The sequence below is a fragment of the Anthonomus grandis genome, chromosome 7 (assembly GCF_022605725.1).
Source record: "Anthonomus grandis grandis chromosome 7, icAntGran1.3, whole genome shotgun sequence".
NCBI lineage: Eukaryota > Metazoa > Arthropoda > Insecta > Coleoptera > Curculionidae > Anthonomus > Anthonomus grandis.
In genome coordinates this window covers 15,803,748-15,825,348 of record NC_065552.1, presented here as the reverse complement: position 1 = coordinate 15,825,348, position 21,601 = coordinate 15,803,748, and the positions used below count along the sequence as shown (strand labels likewise).

General features: G+C 32.2%; 1 protein-coding gene across 3 annotated transcripts in view; it reads left to right on the top strand.

Moving 5' to 3' along the window:
• The window catches only part of LOC126738159 (kinesin-like protein CG14535), an 871,125-nt gene that overhangs the window by 222,679 nt on the left and 626,845 nt on the right, over positions 1-21,601 (top strand). For all 3 annotated transcript variants that reach the window (XM_050443347.1, XM_050443348.1, XM_050443349.1), the window contains one exon: positions 7,096-7,285. In XM_050443347.1, the coding sequence (XP_050299304.1) occupies positions 7,096-7,285 (190 nt within the window). The remainder of the gene's footprint in view (positions 1-7,095; positions 7,286-21,601) is intronic.

The following is a 21,601-nucleotide window of genomic DNA, read 5'->3' as shown; positions in this document are numbered from 1 at the left end:
GGATATTTTATTAATAGTGGAAGATAATCCCCTTAATTCGTTGTCTGAAGTAGCCTCAAATAATGTTGTTAGCCAACGAACTTTGCGTGTAGTGAAGAAAGACAAGTATCATATAAACTTAGATTACTTCAAGAGCTAAACGATGATGATCCTGATCGCAGAATTTTGTAAAAAATTGATGGAAATTTAGTGATGAACCCCCGGTTTGTTTAAATGGTACAGTAAATAAGTAGAATTTTAGATCTTACACTCCTGGATTTTTTTCTTTAGGAGAATTTAAAATCATAAATTTATAAAGAGAAACCGCACAATTTAGATGATCTGAATACTAAAAATACATATACAATTAGTTAAATTAATTAAAATACTCTTTAATTTTTAATTAAACATTAATCGACGTGTGCGGGCGTTTTTTCGAACACGCCCTTATTTATTTTTAATTGAATTTGTTCCATATTTTCGCCATTCACTGTATATGTGTAAGTATTTATTTGTCGTTATAAAACATACAATCAATTATAATATCCTGTTCCGTATTCGTGCCTTTAGCGCCATCTGACGCACGAACCTTATAGCTAAAAGTTTTCGAAAGCCGGCAGGCTTACAGCGATCGATAGTCTTCATTTCGTTTTCTTGTCGAGAATCTGAGCTTTTTCGATTCGTAATTTCGCTACTATTGTAGAGGAGGCGCTGTAGGTTTTTAAAATAATATTTTGCAATGGATGCATAAGGAAACTTTTTTAATACCAAATTTTTTGATTGTTTTAAAGACAATTTTTCTTTAAAACTTGCAAGAGTGACTGTGTACAGGTAGAACTAATGAAATGCGGGAAGAAATTTGTATTACGTGTATATACAGGGTGTCCGGAAGCTAGATGCAATCCTTTAAGGGGGTGATAGCTGACTTAATTTCAAACATTTTAAGCTAAATATGTGTAGGTCAAAATTTGTTTATAAATTTTTTATGGCAATTTTTGCATTTTTCTCAAGAAATACCAAAATTTCACACTTAAACGGTAATAGAGCGCAAGTTACAATTAGTATCGGAGTTTCAAAGTTTATTTTGTTTTGTCTAATGTGTATTAATAAAAATATGATCAATTTTAAGCTTCTGTGTAAACTTATTAGAAAAAATATAGATATTGAAACGTAAAAAATAAATATGGAGTTAAAATAAAAATGCTTTGTTTTATGTTTAAATAATTGTTATGAAAATACTTTCGTCGTTCAAACCTCTCTAAAAATATGCCTAGCTTCTGCCCTTTATTTTAAGATATCACTCATGCCGATGCTTGGCCAATTCTCAGAATTATGGCCTCTTTTGTGCGGCAGGTCATGTAAACAAAACTTACTGGATTGGTTTTCTATTATGTTGGTTTTCCATGACAGTTCAGGTAAATATTCAGGTAGATGAAAAGTAATAAAAACAAAATTAAGCAGAGGTACCTAATAGTAGATACTGTATGGTAAGGGGTACCTAGTAGGCACTTTGGGGTGGGGGTTACAAGTTAGGTACTCGCTTAATAAATAAAAACGTGTGATTTTAGCCTCTTGTTGTTTAGTTTCACTCTCGCCTCTAATTTTGTAAGATTATTAACTTCGTACTGACTGCATCCACTGTTTTTTAAATCGAGTTTCTGCCCGTTTTATTAAACAGTATTGTAAAATGGAATTTACCAACCAAGAGTACGCTAACATTGTCTTCACATATGGACGCGCTAACGGTAATAGAGCCTTGGCACGACGCTTGTACGGAACGTTATCCAGATCGGACGTTACCAAACTTCAGGGTGTTTCAAAACACCTTTCGCCGTATTACTGAAGTTGGCATTGGGAATTGGAAGGATTGGATTCAACCCTGGCCATAATAATGTAGAGATTGAGGAGCAAATACTGGAAGCTTTTACCGCAGACCCTACTGCAAGCGTCAGAAAAGTAGCTGAAGACCTTGGCCTTTCTAGATGGAAGGTGTGGACGACCATGAAGAAAGATGGACAGTATCCCTTTCATGGTACGGGGTGCAGGGCTTACAAGAAGAAGACCCTGCAAGACGAATTCAGTTCTGCCGCTTTTTATTGAACATGGACATCGAGGACCCGTTATTCTTAAGAAGTATCTTGTGGACAGACGAGTCCAATTTTTCCAGGGAGGGTATTACCAATTTCCACAACCTCCACGAATGGGCTGCCAAAGATGCAAATCCGCACTGGAAAAAACAAAAATCATTTCAGAACAGATTTTCGGTCAATGTGTGGGCCGGAGTAATAGGCAGGACTGTTATTGGGCCACATTTTCTACCAGAGAATTTAAATGGTGCCAACTATTTAGATTTTCTACAAAATAATATCACCGTTCTTCTAGAGGAAGCTAGATTATTAGAACGAGAAAGACCAATAATCTTTCAGCAAGATGGTTGTCCAGCGCATTGGTCCTTGGCTGTCAGGAATTACTTAGACGACTGTTTTCCGGACGGTTGGATCGGTAGAGGCGGAGCCTTTCCTTGGCCTCCTCGATCGTCTGACCTAACTCCGTTGGATTTTTTCATATGGGACCGGGCAAAGGAGCTTGTATATACCACCGAAATAAGAACAAGAGAAGAGTTGATTCGCAAAATAAATGAAGCATTTGACAGGATGAAAGAAGATATGACCATAAGAGTAACCACCACCGAAGTAACAAAAAGGGATCGTGCCTGTATTAGAAATAATGGATTGCATTTTGAACATGAACAATAAATAGTTTAAACAAAATTGTGTTTTATTTAACATTAAAACCTAAAATAACCCCACAATCGGGGCTCTAATGCTTAGTAGGCTTATGAGAGGTCTCAGTCTAATAATTTTTGTTTACAAGACCTGCCGCACAAAAGAGGCCATAATTCTGAGAATTGGCCAGGCATCGGCATGAGTGATATCTAAAAATTAAGGGCGTTTCAATATCTCTATTTTTTCTATAAGTTTACACAGAAGCTTGGAATTGATCTTTTTTTTATTAATACACATTAGACAAAACAAAATAAACTTTGAAACTCCGATACTAATTGTAACTTGCGTTCTATTACCGTTTAAGTGTGAAATTTTGATATTTTTTGAGAAAAATGCAAAAATTGCCATAAAAAATTTATAAAGAAATTTCGGCCTACACATATTTAGCTTAGAATGTTTGAAATTAAGTCAGCGATCACCCCCTTAAAGGATTGCGTCTAGGTTCCGTACACCCTGTATTTTCAATCAGCTAATAGTAAAGCGCTTTCGGCTAATAAATAACCATCATCAGTGCAAACGTACGTCACAATTTAAAAGTGTAAAAAACTTTTATTACATTTTAAACACATAATTTTATCAAAAGTTCTGTCTCTGTATATATAGTCTTTTAACTAATGGTTATTGTTTTCTATGTTTGAGTTAAGTTTTGCTAATTTAAGACATTAGATACACGAAATTGTTTATGAAAATACAATCACTACAAGAAAACAATTATTAGTAAAATTCAAACTGCAGCGAGTCATTTCGAACTGAGCAATTATATTTTAAGTTTAAGATTCGGTGATGCTTCATAAAAAGAATTTAACATATATTGAGACAAATCGAGGTCATTTATCTTTTATATTTTATCATTCATTTGAAGTGGAATAAAGCGACGTAAATAGTAAAGTATGAATGCAATTTTTCTTTTGAGTGCATTAAAAACTTTAAATGTAAATATCTCAAAAAGGATGAATCTTAGCGAGATTTTTAAAGTATACCTTTTTAGCCAAAACTATTTCCGCAATGTACATTAAAAAAAATTATACTAAATCTAAAAAATTACGGATTTCAAGAAAAATCAAAATATTGCTGGTGGCGCCATCTATACAGGGTCCGGCGACAGTGTGCCGGTCTTCCATAAAGCGTAAAGAAAAAAAGGTTTACATTTTCTAACCTGCAAATTTTTTTTTGGGACATGATAGCGCGTGTCTGAAATATTCTTAAAAGTGTGGCGATATAGGCGGCATTAGCGTATACTTAGTACATGCGCTAAATATCCAGTTTTAATTTTTTTTAAAATATATTATGAATTGTTCTATTTCTTTATATTAAAATATATATTTATTTCTATGCTGGCCATATCTATCTAGTAATAATCTTTAGAAGTCCTTTGAAATTCGACTTATCTTTCAACCCTCGTCTCCTCGCATCAGCATATGCGAGTCCTGCAACATTCTACATTAATCAAATCGAAAAATATTTTGGGTCAAATTACAGAGAGGCCTAGTCGGCTGAACGGGAGGGTATAACGAAAAAAACAATAAAACAATTTAAAATTTAAGTCACGTAAGAATACGTTCCTTGCTATAAATCATCTACAGATCTTTAACTTGTTTTCCCCCCAAATAACCCATCAGTCGGGTCGATACCCTTAGGGACTTATAGGGCGAGATAGAAAATAAAGTAAAAGGTTTTTTTTTATAAAAATTAGTTTTTAAATGCTAAACTTAATTAAAGGATACTTAAAAAGTTATTTTGAAACATGTGTTACATTTGGTACATTGGTCCATGAACTTTTTGCATAAATTTTGATAATAAATGAATATTTTCATTACTCGTATCCTTATATAAATGTCTTTATTTTAAAGAAATTCAAGAGTTCTTTAAATTCCAGCAGATTCACGGTGGAAGTGTTTGAAATAATTATACGTATAAAAACTGTCAATCACCATACGCATAAAGTATTTTTTTAAATTAACATAGACGTTACCGTTTTAATCTACCATTTTGATTACCAATTTTGTCAAAAAGACGTTTTTTGTTAAAAACACCTGTTTTTGTGACGTACGTAAAAATGCAAACCAAAATAGGTCAATATATGGACTAAAGGGGTTGTTAAGATGAGTTGGGGTTGAATGAGGGTTGATTGACGTTGGTCAACTTAACTCAGTATACAAGTATCAGACTAATAGTATAAGACTTGTAAGAGGCTTGGTATTTCATAATGCCTACAGACAGATAAACTTCGACGGGTGGTAATGACCAGAGGGACAGATCAAATTGGTTTTATAATTTTTTAATATTTGTTAACTGGTTGAGAGGAGTGTTACATATAATAATGTTAATTTTAATATGTTATATTTCAGATGAAAAATAAAGACTAAGTGGCAGATAAAAGACGTTCGCGTTATGCGTAATAACCGTTTCTAATTGACCGTAATAAGTTGTGAATAACCCGATATGACATGTTTACTATTAAGATAAGATTTATTTTATACCTAATTTTTTATATTTTTAATGCCTTAAGCAATTGAAAGTAGCCAACTTAATAGTTTTGACACTCTGATCCCAAAGTAACATAACTTCATTTCATAATAATCTAAGTTGTACACCGCACGACATCTCGAAGATTAACTAGGAATCTTCCGGAATAGTGTTCTGTCAAGTATATAAGGAGCCTAGTTGTCAGTTCAGCGAAGTAATATTTGCGCTAAATTTAAATAATTAAGCAGTAAATAACTAAAGTTAAAATAAATGTCTCCAGTAGTCGTAAGTGATCGTGTTTTCGTAGTCAAGTGTGTAAATAAATTAGTTGACTATTTCCGATTGTTTTAATTCACACCTAACGAACGGGAAAAACATTACATTTGTGTCAGGTGTGGGCTATGAATTAGACGTTAGTTATTTAGACATAGTGGACTTAATAACATAAGTCGGGAACATCCAAACAAATATTTTTTATCCAGTAAACATATGTCCGCAAATAAGTCGTTTGGGCCCTAAAGCAAAAATGCTTTTTCGTACTATTATTTTGCTTATTAATTGAATCGCTATTTGCAGTACAGTTTAATCATTATTTTGTTTATTGATAAATAAATTATTGCTTATAATAGTCGTTCAAAATGCCGACCATTTGCTTCAACACAAAGATTGCACTATTCGGTCATTGCGAATTCTTTGAAACATTCCGGGAATAGCTTTTATTGAATTAGCCACCCATTATTCTTGCTAGCAGATCTTCCTCATTAGGAATAGGTGTTTCGTAGGCCAAACATTTCAGATAACTCCAAAGAAAAAAAATCTACGGGGTTGAGATAAGAAGAACGCGTGGGCCAGGCAATGGGACCCCCTCTTCCAATCGATCGGCGCGTAAAACATGCCTCATCTGAAAACAATATTCTTCCCAAATCAGGCTCGGTACGATTCAAAAGCCATTGACAAAAAGTCAATTGGAGTGGATAATTTTCAGGATTTATGACTTTTACGCGTTGTAAATGAAAAGAGTAGAAAAGTTATTCCTGGAGGACTCGATGTACTCAATTCCTAGATGATCCTATCTGCTGTGCAATTGCACGAACACCTAGAGATTAGTTATCTTCGACATGGTGTAATACTTCTTCTTCAACCTGAACACTTGCCCGATCAGTTCTACTAGGACGTATTAGTGTTCCAGTCTTTCTAAGGACATAGGTTTACAAGACACAAAATATTTATTTTAATGACCCCTACCACCTCTTGAAGCTTATCAGTATATTTTTGGAACACCTGTATTAACCATATCATTTTTGTTACTGATGAAATAAATTAGCTAAGCTAAAGGAAGTATGTAAAACATCAAAATATTTCTTATATGATTTTATAATACATATAATTTCTATTGGGCTCAAATCCATTAATATTTGAGAATATTGAGATAAAGAAGAGATAACTATTGAACATATAAAAGGGGAAACAAAATTGCAGGTATAGATTAACAAATATTTGAATTTCATTTTAAATTTAAGTCGCAGATAATGTAGTGGCTTGTGAATAGTTTGAATGTACTACATTCTAAGAATTTCTAAAAATATTTATTGAAACATTGATTAAAACTTAAAAGGAAACTTATCTTTTTTTGTGACTTTAAGTTTTTTATATTTACAATAACAACCATTTAAGGTTAAACGAAATGTCGAGAAAAATATTAAACAGAAGACGTAAAGAAACACACTGTAAATTAAAAAAAAATTGTTGTAATATTTTGTAATGTGTACGAGTAAGACAATATACAAAACGTTATATTTCTTTTTGAATGTTTATATTCTTATATTTAATATTTTTTATAATTAACATATATATTTTCATCTAGTCGGTCATCCAATTCAACAAAAGACACCATTAACGAGGATTGTACAAGTAAAAACCTGCAATCTGCGGCCATGTCAACGTCCATGTCTGGACAAGACACTCACCAGCAACGGCTTATCTCAAAGACTCCATTCCGACTTCTGGATAATGATGTCAAAACTGCCTGGATCAATCCTAGATTAATATCAAAGGTAAGCGAAATAAATGCCCGAAATACGACCGGCCGGCTTTCTCTGTATCTGTCTGTTAGTTTCTAGTTTTAACCTTGTCGGTTGGGTAAGACATATTAGCCTTTAGTAAATTTAAATTCTTTTTTTTTGTTAACAGAATCTTTAAATTATCATTTGGGCCTTAAACATGTATGCATATGAAAATTATAAAGTTGTAATTGGATTGCATTGTAAAATAGTTACATGAAGAATATATCTGACGATCATCAGACGATAAACCATAGCCAAAGTTTTGAAATCCACTAAGAGCAAAATAAATTACTTCGTTTCGTCTGTCAGTTTGATGCACAGATTTTGGCTGAAAAAGTAAATATATTTCTTAGCATGGGGCTAATTTTTCATAAATAACAATAGCACGAACACATTTTTCTTATTCTCAGCGTTAGATAACAAAACTCTTTACTTAATTTGCGTTGAGCGTTTACCTATATTTGTTTTAAAGATTACAACAAAATTGATTAAAAGGTTAAAGGACATGTGATCTTTTTGAAAAACTTGTGGAATAATTTAAAAATGCTAAGAAGTTTCTAAATTGTTTCTGCCTATGGATGCCAATAATTTCAAAGTAAACGCATCAGTTATTAGGATTTTTAATAAAATAACTAAAATTAAGGACTAAACGGAGCCAAAATCTGTTGTATGATAATGTTCTTAAAGTTGACATAACTTATTCAGGAGATATAAGATATAAACTAATATTACTGCAGCGTTGCCAGCTTGTAGAGATAATTTCTTTTCTAAGTTTCATTTCTAAGATATTATTTTAGAACGTAAGGGGTTTTAAGGCGAGAGGGGTATTTGGATTTATGTTTCATTTACTTTAATTTTTTTTTGTTTTAAATTCTTTATACACCCGCACACTCGATTAGGCTATATTATACAGGAGTAAGACAAACTGTTGTTTTTTCTCGTAATTTCAAAAGACCCTGTAGGAAAATTAAGGTGGATAATTCTGTTTACATACTGTTCCTTGTAATCTTTGATGTATTCTAAACATTTCGATTTTTGATTATATTCCATTATCTCATTTCTGCTGCGAGCTGCAAATTTTTTATTAAAACGCTGATTTGAAGCGTATTTTTATTAGGAGAAACAAACACTAGGTATATCATAAGGTTAATTAAAAAAAAACAATTTTAATAGCGTGTATTTCCTCCTCTCGCAGCAATAACAGCTTGCAGTCTTCGCGGCATCGAATGAATAAGGTTCCTTATTCTTTCTTGAGGAATAGCCTCATATTCTTCGATCAGCGCTAGTCATAAGTCTTGCAAGGTTTGTGGTTGTACAGGACGACGACGAACGGCCCTTTTAAGTTGATCCCAAAGATGTTCTATTAGGTTGAGATCCGGGCACATGCGGCTACATGCGGGCCATTCCAATCTTGGGAGTCCAACTTCATCCAGATATTCGCTCACTACATGTGCAACGTGAGGCCTAGCATTATCATGCATTAATGTAAATTGGTTCCCAATGAATGGAGCAAATGGGACAACAACTTCTTGAAGGATTTCCTCAATGTAACGGTGGGCGGTTAAAGCTCCATTTTTAATAAATACAAGATTGGTGCGTGCTTCGGTAGAAATACCCAAATCATGACTGAACCGCCACGATATGAGATTTGTTCTGAAATGGTGCAGTCAGCATATCTTTCATTTCTACGTCTGTATACCCGCTCACGACCATCCGGCGTCCTTAAACAAACCCTGGATTCATCTGTGAATAGTACGTTTGCCCACTGTTCTAGAGTCCACTCAAAATGCGATCTTGCAAACCTCAGTCGATGTTGTCGATGCCGAGGAAGTAATTGTGGACATCTTGCTGGCCTTCGTGAATAAAGTCCAGCTTCTGCTAATCTTCTACGTATCGTTCTTTCACTTACACTTACTCCATTAAGTATTCGCAAGTCATTTTTTAGACACACAGCAGTAGATCATCGATCTCTTAAAGAACTAATGGTGACAAAGTGATCATCAGCTGTAGTGGTCATTCTCCTTCTGCCAGAGCCTTGTCGTCTAGTAAAAATTCCCGTCCTATTCCAGGCATAAATGCCAGGTGTAAATACCTATTCCAGGCATCTCGAACTGTAGACCGCGGAAATCTCAGAGTACAGGCGACATAACTTTTGCTACGGCCATCCTCTATTAACGCAACAATTTTACCCACGTCTGCTAGAGTTAATACCATATTGACACACAACAAATTATAATAGTAACACTGTCAAACTTTATGTCACATTAATTGCATCCTTAGCCAACGTCGATAATTTTTAACCGAAAACTTGACATTAATTATCAAAAATAAGCTTCAAATCAGCGTTTTAATAAAAAATTTGCAGCTCGCAGCAGAAATGAGATAATGGAATGAATCCAAAATTGAAATGTTTAGAATACATCAAAGATTACAAGGAACAGTATGTAAACATAATTATCCACCTTAATTTTCCTACAAGGTTTTTTGAAATTACGAGAAGAAAAACAACAGTTTGTTTTACTCCTGTATAATATAGCCTAATCGAAAAATGCTAGTTTACAAAATGATTTTAAAAAATCACAACAAATGTATCTAAAAACTGATGGCAAAATCGTGAGAATCTGATAAAAAATAAAAAAATTATAAAACATCAAACTTGGCCAATATTTCAGGGTGGCGGAATTTTGTGCCGGCAAGTATAGTAACTTTTCTCCCCATCGTCTATTATTTATATTAGATATTTAGTATAAAATCAATTATTGTATAAGAGCCACGTCGGATGCAATAATTACATTAAACTTTCGACAATTATTATGAATAGGGTAGAAATTTATTAGGTTGGGATCGGGATAGAGACATAACAGCCCTTACACTTTTAAATTTTTTACTACAAAATATTAGTTATCTAAAATATTTTTTATTTAAAAATATTCTGTGGACCGTACCCTTCCGACTAAACAAAACATTTTTTGGAAAATGGTTTAGCCTTACATTGCTCAAGCACTAAATGTAAGTAGAACCCTAATTAAACTTGGTCTTATAACTTTTAAACTTAAAACAGTTTTTGTTTTAAAGATAGAAAAATTGAATCGGTCTAAAAATGTCGTTAATAGTGCAGACATTGTCTGGCTAAATTTATGAATTATAGTTCTGCTTATTTTAAGTAAATATAAATATTTGTTCATTAATATAGTTCATTGATGCACCTCTCTATAGTTGATGCCGCTTGTCAAAGAAGTACTACATTGAAGCAGCAATTTAAAAAAAATGAACCTTTGAAAAAAAAAATTGGAATGCCCAAAAAAAATACTCAGCAGCATCTTTCGCATAGTAATCCAGGTAATCCAATATTCAATAAGGTGAATAATGTTTTATAACGCACTTCTCTAATGAGAAAAAATTTACAAAATAAAAAATTGGTTTTGAGAAAGTAATTAAACTTCTTTTTAAAATCTACATCAACAACTCTAGTTCTCCAGGATTAATAAACTATTTTCAGATTTTTTATAGATTTGTAAACAAGTATCTTTCCCACCTTGAAGTATATCAATTATAAGCTCGGAATAACTGTTCGAATTTCAATTTGATTAACAGTAATTATCAACAACAAGTTATCTGAAAAAGGAACCAGGAAACTAACGAGTCCTAAATAAAGTAAAAAAATCAAAAATATAAAATTGCTTTCTATTAAGGATATTTAATTTATATAAATCATTCTTCAGCCTTAATGACCGAATAATGCTAATACGATATAACTAACTCCATATACATACATTAAGATTTAATTAAGATGTAAGAAATTTGCTGATCGTGTAGCATAATTATGTCTCTTTTTTCAACTTGTTCGCCTCCGCACCAGCTTTACATAAAGTATGTATATTTAAAATGTTATTTTAAAATATGAAATACATTTTTTCCTCTTATAATTAACATTTTAAAAGAAACAAATCCTATTTAAATTATTAATAAATAGTATAGGACTTATAGTCTAATCCCAAGGGATAGGTCAAATTTTTTTTTGTAATTCTTCAGTGTTTGTTAACTGGATGAGAGCAATATTACATTAGCATATTTCAGATGGAAGATAAAGACTAAGTAGCAGATAAAAGACGTTCGCGTTATGCGTAATAACCGTTTCTAATTGACCGTAATAAGTCGTGAATAATCTGATATGACATGTTTACTATTAAGATGAGGTTTATTTTATACTTTATTTGTTTTACGTTTAAGGCCTAAAGCAATTTTAAATATTTAACTAGTTTTGATAGTCTGATCGCAAAACTAACATATTCACTTTGCTTCATTTCGCAATGATATAAGTTGTCACCGCACGACAATTCGAAGATTAGGTGGGAATCTTTCGGAATAGCGTTCTGCCAAGTATATAAGGAGCCGCACGGTGTAAAAATGGCGCAAAATTTAAGTAGTTAAACAATAAATAACTAGAGTTAAAATAAATATCTTCAGTAATCGTAGGTGATTGTGTTTTCATAGTCAAGTGTGTAAATAAACTAGTTGACTATTTCCGATTGTTTTAATTCACACCTAAGGAACGGGAAAACGCTACATTTATGAATGTGTGGCATTCATGTGAATGATGTGGTCTATGAATTGTTACGTTATTGGTGACGTTAGTTAACTGGATATCGGTGAAAATAAATAATAACATAAATCGGACAAGTGTATGAAAATGTTAAGTTGGATTCAAAGGTTACTGACCTAAAAAGAGAGCTGTTGGAAAAGGACTACTATTCGATAGGAAATAAAGTTGGAAAAGAGGCTTCTTAATGCATCATTTAAAGAAGGCACATGATTCAAAGAACTTTGTTTTTGCTGGTGCAAACTATATCGGTGAATTATTGCAAGGCTTAAAAAAAAGAATTGCTAGAAAATTCTGCGATGATAGAGGAAGGTTTAAAAAAAGGATTCCTAGAAAATATTGCAAAAATGGAAGAAAACTCTGCAAAAGTGAAAGAAAATTCCGCCAAATTTACCCATTTCAAAAGTAAACTTAGGGAAAATCTAAGAGAGAATTAGGCGAGATTGGTAGAAAAGATTTTAGAAAACAAGAAGAAATTGTCTTATTAATGGAGGACAGGATGCAGGAAGCTTAGAACAATTCATGTTTTGTTAGTTTTTTCTCTAGGATAGCCTCTTTATTATTAATAAAGAAGTGGGTCTTTCATTGTAGTGCGTAAGGGTAATAGCCCACAGCTATTTTAAACTATGAGTTTACTACAAATCTCTGTAATCTATTTTTTTAAGCTTAGATTGCTTATAAGCCAGTACATTAAAAATAAAAAAAGTTATTTAATGCAACAGTATTAAAACTGAAAATTTGTATTCTAAGGCTCGTTTATCTTTAAATATGGATAAAATTTTCAATAGCTTTGCTTGAAATAACCTCAAATGAAGGTTAATTGGGATAAAGCACGTTCAACCACGGCAGATATCGGTGAAACCACTAAGGATGTTGATGTAGATTTCGGTTTCTCTTTACTCTCTTACGGTAGACGATATAATGTCAGTGCTTTTTTAGTAATAAAAAATGTGACTTAGCTTTATTACGAATAGGATGCTAATGGTGAAAATCAGTAAAACAATAGTTATTATTGCACATCAATACCAATTAATAACTACTTACTCAGTTATAACACTATAAATTCTATTCAGCCTTAAGTCTCTACTTTTAAACATTTCATAGGCCAAACAAGCAAGTATCTTAACTTTAGTAATATTAAAAAAGTATATAATCTTCAATCTCAACTTCTTTGATTTAAGATTAGCTTAGCTTAAGAGCTGATGATTTTGCTATAACCAACTCATGTATTAAACGACTACAAGCACCTAATTCAGGCAACGTCCTTTATCCAACATTGTTCCGTCCTATAGTGATACAAATGTATGCTCTCGCATTATACTTACAAAACCATAATTTGTCCTACATCTTTAGTTCGTGAGGTACTAATACTTGCGTTCATACTTATAGTTTCCGTTAAATTAAAGGTCAACTTAAAATTATGCTACTAGCTGATAATAAAATTTGAACATAAATAACGGTAAATAATCTAAAATGTATAATTTATTTAACATTTTTGAAATTGCTTTTTTGTCATAATATTTATAATATTCGTATTTAAGCTGTAAATTGGTCAGGAAGAAGTCCTTATTACAATTCTTTAGAAAACTATTAAAACTATTAGAAAATATTAAGAATAATAAAATACTATTATCTAATCTATCTATTCTCTTTTTGATTTTTTTACATAATATTTCTAATAATGCTAAGATATTTGTGTAAAATAATTAAATTAATGTAAGTTATACGATACATAAAATCATTACAGTTTTACAAGCTAGTATATTTAGTAGATCAATTTTTCGCAATTTCACAGACACTTTAATAACTCATTGCCAAAATCAGTAACAAAACAATTCTGCTGAAATTTATAGGCGCAGCTAAAAAATTATTTGGGCCTTTTGCAGCCAGCCCGTTGTTTATTGTACCCGAAAATGTTTTAATTAATTTAATTTCTTCACTGCGGGTGACGGTTTCAAAGTTGATTAAATGTACAATTCATCGAACCTGTTGTTTGTCGATCGCTGATTGCCCAGCTACAAAATTATGTAAAATGCATAGCCAAGTTTTTCTGATCAAATTTCATATTTGAATGCGATTGTTTGATAATTGAGTTGAGATTTTTTAAATTTATTTTAAATTTTATAAGTTAATCGATTTCATCTTAATTCTGAAATACAGTTTTTTCAAAATAAAAAAGCAGCATCTAGTACAAAAAACATCCTTCTTATTTTTAAGTAGTGCTGCTTGTTATATATTTTTAAGATATAACTATTATAAAAAATACCTTTCCTATTAAAGTAAGGGTAAATCGCGATCCTGGCTATTGATTTTAATGACTTGTGCATTCCATATTTTTTCCAATTTTGGAGGGTATAATTGTTTTTGGGGAAAGTGCGTTTGCTTCGTCATCCTGGGATGATTTATCGCTTGAGTGGCCATCATTGCAAGATTAGGCAAATTTCTTCGTTAATTACTATTTTGTACGATTTAAGAAGCACATACATACTTTTATGCGTATTACAAGTGAATGCGGAAAATTCATAAATAACGAAACTATAGAGTTAACGGTAACACGTTAAAGAAAACTCATAAAAATGATTAAACCGCTTTAAAATCATTAACAAATTAATATCCCAAATGATGGTGGGGAAAATATTAATTATGTCCCTGCTGATGAAGTTATAAATCAACTCCGTGTCTTTGATCTCGTGTCTCGCATTCCTGGAGTAGATCTTTGAAAATTAAAAGCGGGGGCGCTGACTTTATTTAACTTGCCGGCGACAAGGAGCGATACGCGTGCGGCATTCCTAATTTTTTGAAAAACGATCGACTTCTATGGAATGGGAATTTTAATTTTTTTGAGCAATAAAGTGTATTACATTTTAAGATAGGAAAATAATTGATGGTAGACGATGTAACGTCAGTGCTTTTTTAGTAATTAAAAATGTGGCCAAGCTTTACTACGAATGGGATGGTAATGGTGAAAATCAGCAAACCAATAGTTATTACTGCAGATCAATAGCAATAATTAAATACTTCCTTGGTATATTTTTGATGTTGGGACATCATAGACTTAAGCAAAGAAAATAATGGTAAACTAAGTATAATTATAAGTATCGTTAGTATAATTATCTTTGACTTAAGTCTATCATAAGATGCAGCCAACGACTGCGGTTTCCAATTCAGAGACTCCAATCTATAATGTTTACTATCTGGTACAACCAATAAATACAAAATAGCACAAATCAACATTAATCACAAAAATTACTACAAAGTATAAGGTTATCGGGTATCGGTTTTTTAGTGCAGGGCAGCGATAAAAAAGAAAAAAAATAAAAGAGAATATATCCATAAGAAATAATGAAGAGAAGTTAAAACAGAAAATCTGTAAATTTGGTAATTTTTGCTACTTAATTTTGTTGTTATGGTTTTTTAAGTTTTTGAGATGTAAGGTCAAGTAAAACTTAAGTTTCAAATTTAATTATTGCCGACGTTTTGGCCTATAATAGGCTATCTTTAAGGCAATATCAGAAATGTTGTAAACCATAAAAAAACAACTTAGCAAGAAGCATAACAACTACAAATATTTTACAATACTTTTTAACAAATCTATGTTACTCATCAGCTCCAATATTTCCATTTTGCAGGAACAATAAACTACCAATTTTACTTTTCCTATATATTCTATATATCTATTATAACATATTCAAATTGAAATTGAAATTGAGCTACAAAACACTATAAGTGGTAGAATCAAGTATTTAAAAGAAATTATAGATATTATTATAAGAAATTCCTTAATAAAATATAAGATGTGATATAAAGAACACTAATGGCGTAATTAGGACCTATTAAGCTACTGAAATAGGGACCAAACTCCCAACAATCTAGATTTTTAATAGTCTATAACTAAACCTACAAAAGAAGAAATTAGTAAATTAAAAAGAAATTACTAGAACAAAATAATGGAAAAAGGTGCTTCTAGGAATCTAGCTTATAGAAGTATGCCAAGCTAGAAAATGAACTGAACTAAAATAAGATACTTAAAAGCTAAAAAAACAGGAGATCTTAAAAACCTATTTATGGGCTTAATGCCTTTATCTTTTAAAATTTTCATTGGGATTTATCAACTAAATATATATTAGTTAAAAATGTATGGCTTATTTTTTCTGGGTAATTTGCACTCTTATTTAAGGGTTTAGGGCTAAGTTTAAGGTTGATTTAAAAAATCCGAAAATTGTAAAATAAATCTAAACGAAGATCATTTACCGCATTCTTGGTAAAATAAATATCGATCTTAAATAGAAATAGATGCATATCTATTTATCAAAAAAAAACATTTTTATGAATTTTTATGAATATAGGTTTTCATTAATTAAATTAAACATTTGTAAAAAAAAGGAACTATATGAATTTATTTTAACTATTAAATTATAACGATTTAGTATTTAACACAAGATAGAAATGCAGAAAATTACGCAGCTGCTTTAAATGTTAATTTAGCTCAGTGCCTGGCTATTGGAACAGCTTGGTTCATAGAATTTTGTAAAATCTTCAGGTTAATTTAAATTTAAGGTCAAAGGGCGATACCATTGGTTTGAGTAGACATCAGGTGGTGCTCTATTTCAGATGACCGGATAGAATTATTTTCACCACCTTCACAAAAGGCTATAGGCTCTCTAGCCTTTACTTCTAGTTTCCCATCAAAGGCACCAATAAAAAGTTTTGTAATTCCATTTAATATAGGATTTCTTATCGGATATGTTTATATTCACTGTAGTTATCAGCAAACTACAGCAATGTGTTAGTTTGCAAAAGTGATAGTTTGTGCATATTGATATGACATAAGTGGAGGGTATAATAGGGAACTTTACGGACCTGCTGCTCTTAACACGGTTAATAAAGACGATATATAAGAAATTATTACTTAGCAAAGAATTAACTTGTTTAACAAAGTAGTTCAAAAAAAATTGGTAATGGCAAGTTTATCCAGTAAAAAATCTTACAAGATCTTCTAAACCAAAACCTTAGAATTATCAAAAGACCCAGCCTTTATGAACAGTTTGTTATTTGCTCCAAAGAGAATTTGGAATGCAAGCTAGCTGGTTGCATGGGCCGTGGAGTTTTTGAGTCTGAAACCAAACTGGCTATCGAGGATTGTTTCGTGTTTGTAGCAGAAAAAAAAGTGACGACTAAGAATTGATGTTCTATAACTCAGTTCTATTAACATTTAAATACCGCAATCTTTGAGTTATTGTGATTTTTTTTGGAAACTTGGATACGTATATCTCTTCTTCAAAGAAGCCGGTAAAGATATCAACCTTGTCGTGGGTCAGAAGCTTTAACATTAATGTATGCTATAATAGCATCTTACCGCTTTCTTTGAAGCTTTGAGCTAGGTAAAAAAAATTCAAGAAATATTCGATAACTTTCTTAATATCTTCGAGTTTTGCTCCTATTCCTATAGTTGAATGTTCCAAAAAGTGTTTGTACTTTACTTTACGACTAGCCCGATAAAAGTACTGTTTCAATGTAATTATGGTCAATGTATGTATAAGAGATGCTTACCTCAGATGGGCTGTGATGTGTGTAAGCTGTTCCCTATAGATGGAAGGCAGAGTCCAGTAAATCGGTTGATGTTTGAGATTTCCAGCGCCAGTCACATTATTTATATAAGGTAGAATAACCATAACAGGCCTCTAGTCATTTAACTAATTTAGTAATACAGTACCACAGCATAAAGAAACCAGCAGTCGCACTTCAATAAAAATACATTGGCTTGAATAAGCGAGTTCGGTGCATGTGTACTAACGCAGGCGAGGCATTTTTGCTTATAGTAGGGATGCCGCTGACACTCGCTACGGTCCACGCGGCTTTTGCCTTGGCTAGAGCCGGACTTAAACATTTTTTTAGATGTTATTATCTTGTAAAATAAAAATACCTACATAGTACAAATATTGATTTTTTAATAAAAATAAAGTTCATACATTAACAAAATATTTAAACAAAAATAAACATCGCATTTCTACATCTAACAACGACGATATAGAAGAATACGTGCAGGAAGTTAATTAGGTATGTACCATAAATTTAAGAGACCATTCTTTGAGTAATTTTAAAACAAAAAGTTCATATAAGCATATGTCTAGAAATTCTTAGTTCTCAATATACAGGGTGTTAAAATTTAACAACAACTAAAATATATGCCACTGACTTTTGCGCAATTTTTATTATGTTCTGTGGATTATACAAATAAAACTTTTCTGTCTCTTGAATTTTTTTCGTATCTTGCTTAGTTAATAATAAATTCCAAATGAAACTTTTCCCCAAATTCCTTGTGTGATCCAGGGATATGCAATTAAGTGGCCTTTTTTTTTCTCGAAAAATAAGCGAGATACGAAAAAGTTGTATTTGTATTTGAGTAAATCAAATAACATATTAAAAATGGCACAAAATTGAGGTGCCCCAATTTTTTTGCCACAAATATTTCTTCAGGTCCCGTTCGAGATTACACTGGACCTAATAAATTTAATCATGTTAGGGGTAAATTAGCTCCTTAATGTTATAAATAACACCGCCAGAGAACTTGCGGACCTATGTTCATATGAACTTTTTGTCTTAAAATTACTCAAACAATCGCCTGTTAAATAATTTATGGTACATACTTAATTAACACCCTGTATAGTAACGCTTTTAGATTAACATCTGACTACATAGTAGTTTAAGGATCACTAATTATACAAATAAAGTAATATTTCAAAACAAATAGACACTCTTAGGCCAATAAATAAAGACAAATAGTTGGCAACAATTCAAAACAATTCTAACATCTGCGAATTTTTGTTATATTATTAAGTACCAACTAAAGTAAAAGTATACAATTTTGCAACTCTTTTAAATATGGCAATACTGTTAAAATGGCAGAAATATAAATAATGTCCTTAAAAATCCAAAAAAAAATATTACATTGCTGCAACTTTAATTGATGCTTATAATAATAATTATAATTATGTTATTTAAGCCATACAGCCAAATTTGCAGCTATTAAAAACTTTGGCAAAGTCAATTATTTTGCTTCATTAATAATTTTTGACATACCCCTCTTTTAATACAAAAGTTTTGATAAAAAACGCTACGCTTTGTAAAAATGCTATTAAAATAGTCACTAAGTACTGCGCTGAACTAGGCGATACACCTATGAACACAGTTCGATAAACAGTGAGCTCGGCATCCGGAGAACATGACTGCGGCATGGCTAAGGATGCTATTAGTTCGCTTACATTTTCGAGCGGAGTGAGACTGCTGGTTTCTTTATGCTGTGACAGTACTGTACAGATCGTGTTTTCGTTCGTTACTTATAGGAAACCGCATAGATGCGAAATTTTGCAACGTCGCGTGTGTACGAGTGTCTGCGACAGAGCACCGCCCCGACCGGCCCAAGGACGGGATTAGTAAACATTTGACTTTCTCGGGAGCTGCATCGTTTGCCGACAAAATGTCCCAAAATATTACGCGAAAATCCAGGCATTTTTAAAATATTTATTCTAATGCGGGTTTTACAGACATGACAATTTGTAAAACCCGCATAGAATTGTAATCTTAAAATGTTTAATATGCTGTGTTTTGCGTAATGAAAATTGAAGCGTTATTCTAATAAAAAATAAAATATCAACTCTGATAAAAATATAATAAAAAATCAGAAATAAAACTCTAATAAACAAAGTTAACAACATATCATTTTTTAAATAAAAGGCTCAAATAAACCGCCTTCTTTCGCTAAACAAAAACTTAACCTATCGTAAAAGCTATTTCGCTCCTCCAAGAGTTTCAGGTAAAATGGAATTGGCACCTTCGACAATTTTATTTCGTAACTCCTCTAAATTTGTTGTAAATGGTCTGCTTAAGGTAATCCCACAGGTAAAAGTCATTTGGAGACAAATGTGGAGATCTAGGAGGCCATTTAATATCGTCAGTCCCACTAATAAGGCGGTTAGGAAAAGTATTTGTTAAAAATTCTTTTACCCTAGTCGCGTTATGAGCAGGACAGCCATCTTGCTGAAAATAAACCAATCCCAGGTCTACATCAGGTAGGATTTGAATGGCAGGAAGAACTTGGTTTTGCAGCAACTCAAGGTACTTTTGGGCGTTTAAAGTGTTATCAATAAAAAATGACCCTATAACATTATCGCCCAAAATACCTGCCCAAACCTCCAATTTCTGAGGATACTGGCTACGAAACTAAAAACTTCTGTGCTCGTTTTCCTGAGACCAATAAGGAACAATGGAATGATTGTGTTTGCCATGTAATGGAAAAGATGATTCATCAGAAAACAAAATATTTTAAAAAAATATTCGTTTTCATTTGCCTTTTTCATCATGGTTTCACAAAACTCCATTCTTCGCCACTGGTCTTCAGGAAATATTTCCTGAGTTTTTGAATACTTGAATCATTTGTACCCATATTTTTTCCAGATACGAGCAACAGTTTTATTGCTCATTCCCAGTTCCTTTCCAACACTTCTAGTGGACCGTGTCGAATCAAGTTCTAGGATACTGCAAACCATTTCTTCCCGCCGTTCTATATCCTGAACCACTTCAACAGGTGGTTCTTGACGTTTTGTGTGGGATTTTTTACAATCTTGAAGACAAAAAGATGTCTCAAAATTTGTAACCACATTTAAAACCGTTTTTGCACAAGGAATCGGTCTATTCTCAAATGTCACTGAAAACAAATCTCTACATTGTACTGCCGAATTGCCTCCATAAAATCATTTAATTAGTTGAACTCTTTCGGAAGGGGTATAAACAGCCATAGTAAAAAAACACGAAAATAACGCTCAAAAATTATTAATGCAACAGTAACACAGCAAAGTGAAGTCTGCTGACTCACCGGTTCAAAAAATAAAAACAAAAAATTCCACTGCCTGCAAGCCGCAACCCAGCGGTGTTGCCATTATTTTGGGTAATACGTAGCTCACGATAACATGATCTGTATACATTGAATTAGCACAGTGATTACGTGTTTTAGATCCAAGTCAAGGGATTTCTTTTATAGCATTTTAAGACAAATGCTTCATTTATTACTCAAATAAATCATATTATAAATTATTTTTCTTTACTAAGTAGATACATCAATTTTTAAAGGTATATATAACTAAAATATATTGTTATTACTCATCTTAAATTAATCAGTGTTCTTATCTTATTCTTGATGTATTGCAGTCCGCTCCCCTTCAATGTCTATACGTGGCTAACTTGACGTTTGTCTGCTTTGGGTGTGAAATGGAATCTTTCTCTTGGCATGATAGGTGTGGATTTCCTATTTCTATCTTTTCACGGATTTAGTTCCCGTATGTTGATAGGAGCACACGTTGAACTTTATCGCCCATCCAAAAAATAAGATAATGTAAGTCACCTAAAATTTGGCTTACCAATTTTATTTGTTGATTTTATTTTTATTTGATTTGTTGAAAGCTCTTTTACCTTATTAAGCCACAATTTAGTAAATTCGAAAGTAGAATGACCCAGATTTAATTAGAAACTTACCTAAGGTTTTTTTTCTTTTCTGTTTCTTTTTTATTCCCATTTTTTCAAATATTGGTTTTTATTCTTACCAGTGCCTTGAGGGTGTAATGGTTTAAAGTTTTGTGATGTACCACACTTGTCTGGATGAAGCTCGACGTGTTGCCGACTGAAGACTAAGATAATTCCGGCCAGCTCTTCGA